We start from the raw sequence: 11,380 nt of genomic DNA on the forward strand, positions 1-11,380 counted from the left end.
TAAACCAGCGCTTTGCGGGAGGCAACCTGTATTTCTTGCTTTCTAGACTAGTTTTCCTTTTTCTTTATTTTTAATTTTTATTTTTGAGAGGCGAGGAGAGTGAAATTTTACCGTTTATAAGTGTTTTTGTACAGGTATAGGTTTAAGAGGTCAAAAGACTTAGAAAAATTTGAAGACGAAGAAAAAGCTAAGGACATCTGACTGGGAACGGGCCCGATCGGGCGAAGCTTGCCCGATCGGGCGCGCAACCAAGGGAAAATTTCAGCTTAAATTTCGCCCGATCGGGCGTGGCTGCCCGATCGGGCGCGAAAGGAGAGTTGGAAATCGAGCAAATTTCGCCCGATCGGGCGAGGTTGCCCGATCGGGCGCGCAAGTGCATTCAGAAACTCGAGCAAATTTCGCCCGATCGGGCAAGGTTGCCCGATCGGGCGCAAATCGAGTGAAGGAAAAGAAATGTCGGGTGAAGCTCGCCCGACCGGGTGAGTGAAACGGCGAAATTTTCGTTCGTGTTCGCGCCCGATCGGGCGGAGCTCGCCCGATTGGGCACGCAACTAAGGTTCTGGAAATCAGCATAATTCGCCCGATCAGGCGAGGCTTGCCCGATCGGGCGCGCCTAATTTTGGCCGACCTTTAATTCTTTCCCCTTCTTTCTTTCCTCACTTTCTTCTTCTTTCATCTTCTTCTCCATTACTTTCTCTCTCTAAAAACTCCATTTTTACACCTTCAAACTCACTTATTTTCAAGATCTTCTCCAATCCTTCCATCAAAACTCAAATTTTTTTGCATATTTTAAGTCCTTTCATCTTTCTCTGCAATCTACACCTAATTTCTACCACTTTCTCTCAATTTTCTCTAAATCCTAAGAGAGAGAAAGTCTTCAATTCCTATCTTTTCTACTCACAAATGGCTCTCAAGAGATCAAGAACCGTAAGGGGGGAAAGCTTAAGGCAAAAGAGGTCAGAATTGACCCGGATTTGCAAGTTCTGGGATGGGAGAGGGAGGTCATCACCACCCAAGAGTAAAAACAAAGGATGATCAACCTCACTTCGAGGCAGGTAATTCCCACTCGTTTTATTCATCACCCCACCCTTATTAGATTAGGAATTGATAAGCATGTAGAAAAGTTGTTCAAGGGAGTTGGCATGAGTGGTTTCTTTAACATGCATTACGATACTTATGATTACTTAACCTTAGAATTCGTTTCTAGTTTTAATGTCATAAAATCTAATGCTTTAATTTCTCATGTTCAATTTCGATTATTCAACAATGACGTTAGATTGACATTGAAAGAATTTGGTAAACTTTTTAAGTTAAAATCGGATAGGCCACTTGAACCGCCCCAAGACAACATTGCCGTTGTCTATCAATCCTTTACGGGGGATCCTAATTTGAACCTCCAACATGCCAAGGGCACTTGGATACAACATCTCGTGCCAAAGCTTTGGCAACGGTTTTTTGGCCTTACCATTTTTGGAAGGCATGAACCCGCCAATGTTAGGCGGGATGAGCTTGAATTGCTAGGGTCATACATGATCCCTAGGAGTGAAAAGCTCAACATAGTTCACAAAATGGCCAACCACTTCCAACGGGTGGCCAATGCGGCCGAGGCGGGTAGGTCTAGGGTACCCATTTATTTTGGTGGCCTAGTTACACACATAGCGGTGAAACACCTTAACTTTGTCCCTAACGATGACGGTAAGGTAGCCGACCCAACTATTATGGACCTACCCTATTTAGGTGGCCTTAATTGGATTAATGTCATGGGAGGTGAGACTTGGTGGGTGATTCAACGGGAATCGGGTAGGAGGGATAATGCTTTAACTTTACCAAACCCCACCTTGACCAAATTTGAGAAGGGGAAGCCTTCTTACACTTTCGAGATTAACGGTCAAGGTGAGGTTCAACCACCTCACCCTTCACCTCAACCCCACCAATCTCCCATAGACCACTCACCTCATCACCATTCACCACACTACCCACCACCTCCACCCTTTACATATGATATTCCCACTTCCTTAACCAACTACAACATTGACCCCAACGCCCCTTATGACTTCTCGGCTTTTAGGAGCCAATTAGATAGGATTGAGAGGGGGCAAGGGAGAGTTGAGGGTATGGTTAGGGACTTGGACACTAGAGTAGGGTCTCTAGATAGAAGGGTGGGGTACGTGGAGAGGAACCTAGGGAGGGGTTTATACCCCATGTATGATGATTATGACCGTCGGGGGGCTATTCCCCCCGATTCACTTGTTCCTGATTGGTTCCAATATCCGCAAGATGGATATACGAACCCAAGTGCCTACGGTACCTATGTCGACTACTCATCGGTCCATGGTTATGGGACCGATTTACCTTTTGGTGGGGTTGGGGGGAATGTGGACCCTAACTACTTTGCAGGTGGTTCGGGTTATGGAGGTGGTGGCTCTAGCCATGGAGGAGCCGGTTCTAGCCACGGAGGGGGCTATTCGAGGATGGATGAGGATGAGGAGTAGGCTACACTCCCAAGTCAATGAGGGCATTGCTTGATTTGACTTGGGGGGGTGTTCTTTCGCTTGGTAATTCTCTTCCTTTTCTCTTTTTATTTGCTTTCTAGTATAGTTTTATTGCTTTCCTAGTGTAGTTTTTATTGCTTTCTTATATATGAAAAATACAAAAAAATTGAAAAATATAAAAAAATCAAAAATACGTTCCAATGAATTGTAAATCATGCTTCCCATGCCCCATACTTGAGAAAATTTGTTTTGATTCTTGGTTATTGATAATGAGCATTGTGGATTTGTTGGTCATGATTTGAAGTTTAATTGCTTGGATTTCTAAACATGAGTTAATTTTGCCAACTATTTGTGAATATAGTGCTTGAGTAGTTGATTTGGTTAGGAAATGTGTGATAGTTCCATAATTCCTGTTATGCCAACGAATTTGAGTATTGATTTGCAACTATGAGTAGTGTTTCATGACTTATTATTATGCACATGAGGAGGACAGAGGCGTTCATTCTTTTAGGTAGCCTTCAGAGAATTAGATACATTTGTTCCCTTATTGTTACCCATGTTGTTGCTTGTGCCCTTTTATTGTTTATTTAGCCACATTACAAGCCTATATGAGCCCCATTGGTTACTAGTCCCAAGCCTTGCTTGGGGGAGCTATTAGTTGGTGAGGTGAGGGAGTTGTGGTGTGCACATTATTTGCACAATGTGGGAATAAAAGAAGAGTTATTGTTCTTTGATTTTTGATTGGAAAATATTGAGATATTGTGTTTCAAAGTTGAAATTTCCAATATGAGTTAAAAAGAAAAAAAAAGAGCAAAAGAAAAAAAATTTAATGCTCAAATGTTCTATTTGAAGGTTGTTCAAAGAAAAAAAGAAAAAAAATAATTCAAGTTGAAAAAGAAAAAAAAAGAATGAGTTCAAAGTTTGTTTTTCACTCGAGTTCTACATTATGATATCTTATGAGTGATATTGTAAGAGATGGGGTTATTTATATTGTTTGGAGTGTATTTGGTGGATTTTTGTTAGAGTTGGTTGTGTTGGAAATGTATGATCATCATTTATTTTGATCATGGGTTTATTAGGATTTGGCTCCCTTAATGCATAGCTTTTCTCTCACATAATCCCAAATTTATCCTACCCTTTACCCTAGCCTTACATTACAAGCTTTAAAGACCTTCCGACCTTGTGCATAGAAGTTATGTAAATGTGATAGTGCTGTTTGTCAATGCAAGCTATGACTTGGCATATTTCGAGTCGACTAGTAGGTTGAGCGTTCATTGTTCTTATACACACGAGAGTGTGAGTTGGGAGGGCATTGTTCATATGAAAGGGGTTGGTTGGAGAGCGATCGAGTACATCTTTTACTCGCCACATAAATGAGAGTTGAGTGTGTGAGCACTAGTCTTGAATTCTATATGCTCTTGTGGTTTGCTCTACTTGACAATTGTTGGGGAGGAAGGGTGATTAGATGAATAAGATTGATTGATGTTGAAGCATGTTCATTAGATTTGCCTTGGATCGTTGGTGCTTGATTTGTTTATTGGGGTGAAGTATGTTTTATATGTTCATTGATGAGCTCTTTGCTTAGGGACAATCAAAAGTTTGGCTTGGGGGAGTTTGATATGTCCATTTTATATAGTAATTTACTCCCGTCCCTTGGTCATAATTAGTAGTGTTTTTTGCTCTTTCGAGCCACTTTTATTACTAATTTGTGTTTTCTAGTGTTTTCGTAGTCTTTGTTGAGTTTTGTAGGAAATTGCGCCTTTGGAGCATTTTCTCGGGTTTTTCATGGAGCGACTACGGGAATTAGAAGTGCACGACCATGTTTGAAGCCCAAGGCCGGTTAGAGTCATCGAGCCGGTGATTAAGGGCTTGGTAATTGGGATCCCGAGGCATTTGGACCGAGTATTCAAGACCCGAAGAGGAAATCCGGATTGGGCCGAGAAATCAAGCCCAATCTAAGTCCGAGCCTCAAAGTGAAGCAAGGGCCCGATCGGGCAAGAGGTTGCACGATCGGGCGTGGCGCGGCGTTGGTGTTGTGTGTGCTTATAGCGCGCCCGATCATGCGAGATTCTAGCACAATCGGGCGATGCTGCGGAGAAGGGACGCGAAGAAAAAGGCGGGCCCGATCGGGCGGCTCTTGCCCGATTGGGCGCGTGTTTTTATGAAGCCTGATTAGTTTAGTTTTAATTTTTGTTTTAGAAAACGTTTAAGTACGATTTTGTACGGAATATTACCTTATTTCTTAGACTTTCTCTCTCTACTTAGAATATTTCTCTCTCTTAAATTCTCTCTCAACTTTTGTTCTTAATTATTTCCATTAATCCAGATTTCTTTTTTGGTAACAATTTCTTCTCTTTTAATTTCAGCTATTTTACTTATTTCCTTGATTATGCTTTTATTTATTTACTTGGTTAGTTTAGTTATGATGATGTGTGAGTAGTTTTATTTCTAGGGTTTATGGGGATCTAATAAATGATATGAAGGGGTAATTTTGTGATTGTTAATTATAAATGCTTGGTTGATTTCCTATTGATTGATTTAATGCTATTCAATTAGGTTTGGCCAGATTTAATTGTATGAGTTTAGCAATATTAATTCGAGATTAGACATATGAGAATTGATGTTTAGGCTTAGTTTCAATAGGCGGATTAATTTATAAATGGTTAAGTCGAGATTCGACATATGAGATTTAATACCGATAAATTAACTCTGTGATTATAATAAGTAGCGAAAGCCCTTTATAATCTGATTAACCAATGCTTGATGATTGCTTATTATGATTTGCCCTGGAATATTGTTTATTAGTGAACCTATGCCCTAGGCCTTTTAATATTTGATTTTCTCCCTACTTTATTCCTTTCGACCTTATTCTCCGTAGTTTAGATTTTATTCATAAAATTATTGGTTACTTATATAATAATTAATTAGGAATAGAAAGACATGTTTCCCTGTGGAGTTCGACCGTACTTCCCTATCTACTTTAGTTAGAGGACTTAGGTAATTATTTTTTATTAGGGGATACGACTTTACCCTGTCAGTTATTAGTAAGTGTATTTTGAATCATCTAAAATTACTTTTGTGATCTACTTATATCAATGTCATAAAATAAAATTAACTCATATCTAGCAAAATGAAAAATAATTTATTACCTTAGTCATGGATCAACACTTGCCCAAGCCAAGTAAACCAAATTCAGTATTCAAAACAAGGAAACCGAAATATTGTCTCATCAAAACTGGAAATTGTTCTAAAACATGATAAACTAATCAAAATTTAAAACTATGAAGCTATCTTTGGCCACTTAAATACTTCTAGTGCACCTTCAAGTTCCATTTCCATGCTAGCCTCACTTGTTTGCAGTTCCTGCGCAACATTCATAATGTTAAGCACTGCAACTTGGTATCGCATACCTAAGTGAAAGTTAAAATGTTTATAACATAATACCTGAGGTTGATGCTCCATTCTTCTTGAGGAAGTCAAGGTATTTCTGGAAATTTCGCTTCCAATGCCCCTTCTTCTTGCAGTAAAAGCATTCACTTTCACTTACAGCCTTGGGCTTTGGAGTTGTCTTAGGCTTTTCAGGAGCCTTGGCAACTTGCTTGCCCTTGCTCTTGGCATTAGCCTTTTGTCCCTTCTTCTTGAACCTCTTTCCCTTTTGAATCATAAGAACTTCCTTCTTAGGTTCCTTAGGGATTTGTTTCTCAGCACTAACCAGCATTGCATGCAATTGATTCTTAGTCTTTGCAGTGGCAGTCATGTTAAAATTCATGATAAACTGGTTGAAACTTTCTGGTAGTGAATGGAGAATGATTTCTGTTGCCAAATCATCACTATATGGGTGCCCCTGTTTCTCCATACTTTGAATTAGGCCGATCATTTTGAAAACATGATCATGAACTGTGGCGCCCTTCTCCATCCTACAATCCAGAATCTCACGATGGAGCTCATACCTTTCAACTCTAGCTTGTTTCTTAAACAAAGCTTTGAGTTCTTGCATGATTGAGTAGGCATCCTGGTCCTCAAAACGCTTTTGAAGACTAGGCTCCATGGTAGCAATCATTAAGCAAGTGACAGGTATAGCTCTGTCATGAGCTTCCTTGTGCTTCTTGATCTCTGCCGCAGTTGGATTTTCTGGCAGAGGTCCTAGAAATGGGGTGTTAATGACATCCTCTCTACCTTCAGATTTTAGAACAAGCCTCAGTATTCTTTCCCAGTTGGAAAAGTTATCCCCTGTCAACCTATCCTTCTCAAGGAATGGTCGAAGATTGTAAACGTTGTTGTCATTGTGATTACGGCTACCCATCTATGTCAAAATAAGGCAAAGATTAATAATTATGTTTAATTAAAATTAAAGTACCATAAACGCATTCATTTGGTAACTTTAAAACACTTTATTCAATAATTAATTGATCCCAATTGAATTAAAGTGATTCCAAGATCCTTTATTCGTGCAATAATCGACCGAACTTTGGCCCTACCATCAATCATTACATTTTCAAGGTGATTAAACTCTTTACTGATTACAACTCTTGTAATTCTTGGTTGAATAATTAATCATCACATGCTTAATTATTTCCCTTTGCATCAAGGTACTAAATTCTTTAGGTAACCTTGTTGAGAATAACCAATTAAAATTGTAAAATTTGATTTACCTCCACTCCCCAAAGATATAATATGACACCCAGCTTTGGCATGACCCGTCATAAATATCAAAGGTTTTATCGGGTTTTTAATTGGAAAAACAATCTCAATATTATTGGGACCTAGATTTATTATGTTGTGATTATTTAGTGAACTCTAGCGCATCATCAATCAACATAAATAAAATCTAACATGCATAATATACTAATTCAATAAAATAAAACATGACATAGCATGACCCCTTAGTCCTAAGAAAACTAGAAATGAAAAAGCTCCTACTTGAATCATCATGGATCTCCATCCACCTTGCTCCTTCGGGCCTTCACTTCATGGGCTTCTTTGAACTAACACTATTTAAATAACTATTCTATTTACTTTAAATAAAAGTTACAAAAATACTTAATGGTACGCAGACCGTATTTAGATTACAAAAATACTTCACGATGCGTAGATTATATTTAAGAATCTATGGGCCATGCTAGTCTATATATAGCAACATAATATCATATATTATAAAAGTGCCATATAATAAATCACTCAACATGCTTGTCTAAACTACAACATCGAATATTCATAATAAAGTCAGCGCATTTCCTAATATATCTTATATTTTAATCATAATTAGATAATATCATATATTATTCATGACCGTTTATAAAATATCATATATTTAATTTAGTCATGAGATAGAATCAAATCATATTTTAATCTAGAAAGATAAATCATATTTAATCTTCCATGATTATCCTAACAAATTTAGGAGATTCTATCCTAATTACTAGCCAATCAAATAATTTTAAAATCAATTATATCCTAATCTAATTATGGGATAATCACATTATTTAAATCAATTATTATCCTTTTGGAATATGCTCAGAATATCCTAATCAATCTTATCCAAAATTAACCACTTTAATTAGGATAATTACCAATTTAACAACTTTAAATATGGATAATATCAAATATAACAACTTTTGAATATTTGATTTTATCCTAAAATAAAAGATTTTATCCAAATAAAACCGATTTTATCTTTTAAAATAAAAGATCATATTTTCAAAATATTTTTTCTTATCCAAAATAATCATATTTATCTTGAAATATTTTTAAAATAAGATAATTAAATTTTTTTTTTGAAAAACCGTGACTGCACGGTTGTTGGCCACCGTGTTTGGCTAGCTAGAGCTAGCCACGGTGGCTTGCTGCTTGCGGCAGTAGGACAAATAGTAGTGGCAGCCACGGCAGCAGCGTGCAACGCTTGCACAACTGCTGCTTCAGCCACCAGGACCGCCGCCCTCCCCTTCCCCTCCCTCTTGGATCGCCACCTGGTCGGCAGCCGCTGTGGCTGCGCCACCCAGCCTCGGTTGTCGACCTTAAATAATTTTTTTTTGTGTTTTAATTTAATTAAAATAACTTTTATTTTAATTAAATTAAATTAGTCCGTAAGATTAAAATTAAATCACATTCAATTTTAAAATTAGGGTTTTTCATAAAATTAATCCTAATTTAATTTTAACTTTTAAAATTAAATCGATGATCATACACAAAACACTTTTATGCATAAATCAATTCGATTAAAATTATGAATTATAAAATAAATCGAATTAAATCAAAATCAAGCACAAAAATCATATTTCAGGGCAGGATTTTCGAAAAATTCAAAAATTAGGGTTAGGGGTTCGAAAATTTCGAACATATTAGGGCTAAAATTCGGTCATCTTCATGGCTATTTGAGCATAATTAAATCACATTTAATCGATTCCTAAAGTTTAATCACATTAAAATAATAATTGAACCATAATTAAATTAATTTCTCCCTCTTAATTGATTATAAAATTAACATGGACATCAAATAATCGTAATTTTATGATCTAGCGCGTTCATGCAAGAGGCTAACTGATACCACTGTAGGAGTTTATAGGTACTACGCAGTGTAAAAACATGAATCATATTCAATCAAGTACCAATCCCAAGAATCACATGCATAACACACAAGACACATAATCATACCTTTGATGCGTGAATTCCACGAAGCTATTCGTCAGGCAAATCAGGGAGAGAATAGAGCCCCAAGCGTTGCTCTTCTACTTAGTCCACGAGATTCGAACGAGCCGTCCACCAATACTAGATTGGTCGAGTGATTGAGGAAAACCGCGATCACCACCTTTACGGACAACCGACCACTGCACGAACCACCACCATCACGAGACACCACCGGCGCCAAGGAGGAGGAGAGAGCCGTGAGAGAGAGGACTTTTAGAGGGGTTGGGTTTCGTGTTTACTAATTAGGGTTTGATCACACTGATCAGTTAATTTCTTACTTGCAAACCTAGGCACCTAGTCTATTTATAATCCTATTATAATTAGACTAGGGCACGAAGCCCAAAACCCCTTCTAATCCTCTACATGGCCGGCCACCTAGAGTGATGAGGCCCATGATGGGCCTCGTCCTCTAATGCTCGAACTAGCCCATTTGTTGACCTTATATGATCCGTCCAATTGGGCTTTGGGCTATTTTACTAGTCCAAAGATCGTTAGTACCTCTAGCTATGGCAAAAAGACGACCCAAATATACGAAATTAATTATCTCTATAATTTTATCCATTTATATATCTAGTAATTTCACACGAAGAAGACATAACTCCTTCACTATCCCTAACTAATCCATAGTCCAAGTACTTTTCTAGGTATGAACGCTGCTGACTTCATCACCTGTCCACTATTACCTAATTAATGTCATTCCCTGCCTTGGTCTTTGGCAAGGCTCCCACAAAATCCATAGAAATTGAATCCCACTTCCATTTAAGCACCTCCAAGGATTGGACCTTTCCTTGACACCTGCGATGCTCAATCTTCACTTTCTAACATGTCAAACACACAGCCACAAATTCAACCAATTTTATCTTCATATTGGGCCACCAAAAAGTCTTCTTCATGTCCTTATACAACCTATCCCCTCCAGGATGCATTGAATAAGGAGAATTATAGGCCTCTTCCATTAATCTCTACTTCAGGTCTTTACGACTCTGTGGTACACACCATCTTCCCTTAAAAAGAATACTCCCCTCATCACCAATAGTGAAATCCAACACTTTCCCTTCATCAATTTTCTTTTTGATTTCCTTTAACTTCTCATCCTCTAGTTGACTTTCCCTTATCTCATCATAAATGGATGGTTGAATCACCAAGTAATTCAACATCCTAGTCACTTCACCATGCTCCATCACTTCTAGGTTCAACATCTGAAATTCAACACACGACTTATCTGGCACTGCCATCACATTCATCGAATGTTCTGACTTCCTGCTCAAAGCATTTTCCACCACATTAGCCTTCCCTTCATAACTCTGAATATCCAATGTATTGTCACTCATATACTCCAACCATCTTTTTACCTCCCATTCAAATGCTTTTGGGTGAAAATGTACTTTAAACTCTTATGATCCGTGAAATCCTACAAGTCACCCCATACAAGTAATGCCTCTAAATCTTCAAGGCAAACACTATTGCGGCTAACTCTAAATCATGGGCTGGATAATTCCCTTCATGGGCCTTCAATTGCCTTGAAGCATATGCAATCACCCTTACAACCTAGTCCAAACCATGATGCATCACTATACACCTCATACAAATCACTTCCATCCGACAAAGCCAGCACAAGTGCTGTGGATAACCTTTCTTTCAAGATCTTAAATGCCTCCTCACACTCTGGAGTCCATGAGAATTTATGCTCCTTTTTCCTTAAACTTGTCATGGGATTCGCAATACTTGAAAAGTCTTTCACAAACCTTCTATAATAGCCTGCCAACCCCAAGAAACTTCTCACATCCGACACATTCTTTGGGGTTGGCCAATCACTCATAGCTCGAATCTTTCTTGGATCCACTGCAACTTCATCCTTAGAAATCACATGGCCCAAAAATGCTGCCTTTTCTAACAAAAATTCACACTTTGACAACTTAGCATACAACTGGTGTTCCCTTAAACTCATCAACTTTTTCCTCAAATGCTCCTTATGTTCTTATTCATTCTTTGAATATACCAAGATATCATCGATAAACACCACCACGAACTTGTCGAAGTATGGCCCGAAAATCCTATGCATCAAATCCATGAACACTGATGGTGCATTGGTCAAACCAAATGGCATGACTGTAAACTCATAATGACCATAACAAGTCTTAAAAGAACTTTTTGAAATATCTTGTTTCGTGATTCTCAACTGGTGATACCTTGATCTCAAATCT

General features: G+C 38.1%; 1 protein-coding gene across 1 annotated transcript; it reads right to left on the reverse strand.

The window, feature by feature from the left end:
• Positions 1–10,677: 10,677 nt before the first annotated feature.
• LOC110695941 (uncharacterized mitochondrial protein AtMg00860-like) lies at positions 10,678–11,124 on the reverse strand. Its single transcript, XM_021873517.1, has one exon. It carries the CDS (start codon positions 11,122–11,124, stop codon positions 10,678–10,680), a length of 447 nt encoding a protein of 148 aa, XP_021729209.1.
• Positions 11,125–11,380: the final 256 nt, after the last annotated feature.

Source organism: Chenopodium quinoa, unplaced genomic scaffold (assembly GCF_001683475.1).
Source record: "Chenopodium quinoa cultivar QQ74 unplaced genomic scaffold, ASM168347v1, whole genome shotgun sequence".
Taxonomy (NCBI): domain Eukaryota; kingdom Viridiplantae; phylum Streptophyta; class Magnoliopsida; order Caryophyllales; family Amaranthaceae; genus Chenopodium; species Chenopodium quinoa.

Excerpts from the sequence above, each read along its gene's own strand:
- LOC110695941 (XM_021873517.1), bottom strand. The coding sequence starts at position 11,124 with ATGAGTTTAAGGGAACACCAGTTGTATGCTAAGTTGTCAAAGTGTGAA.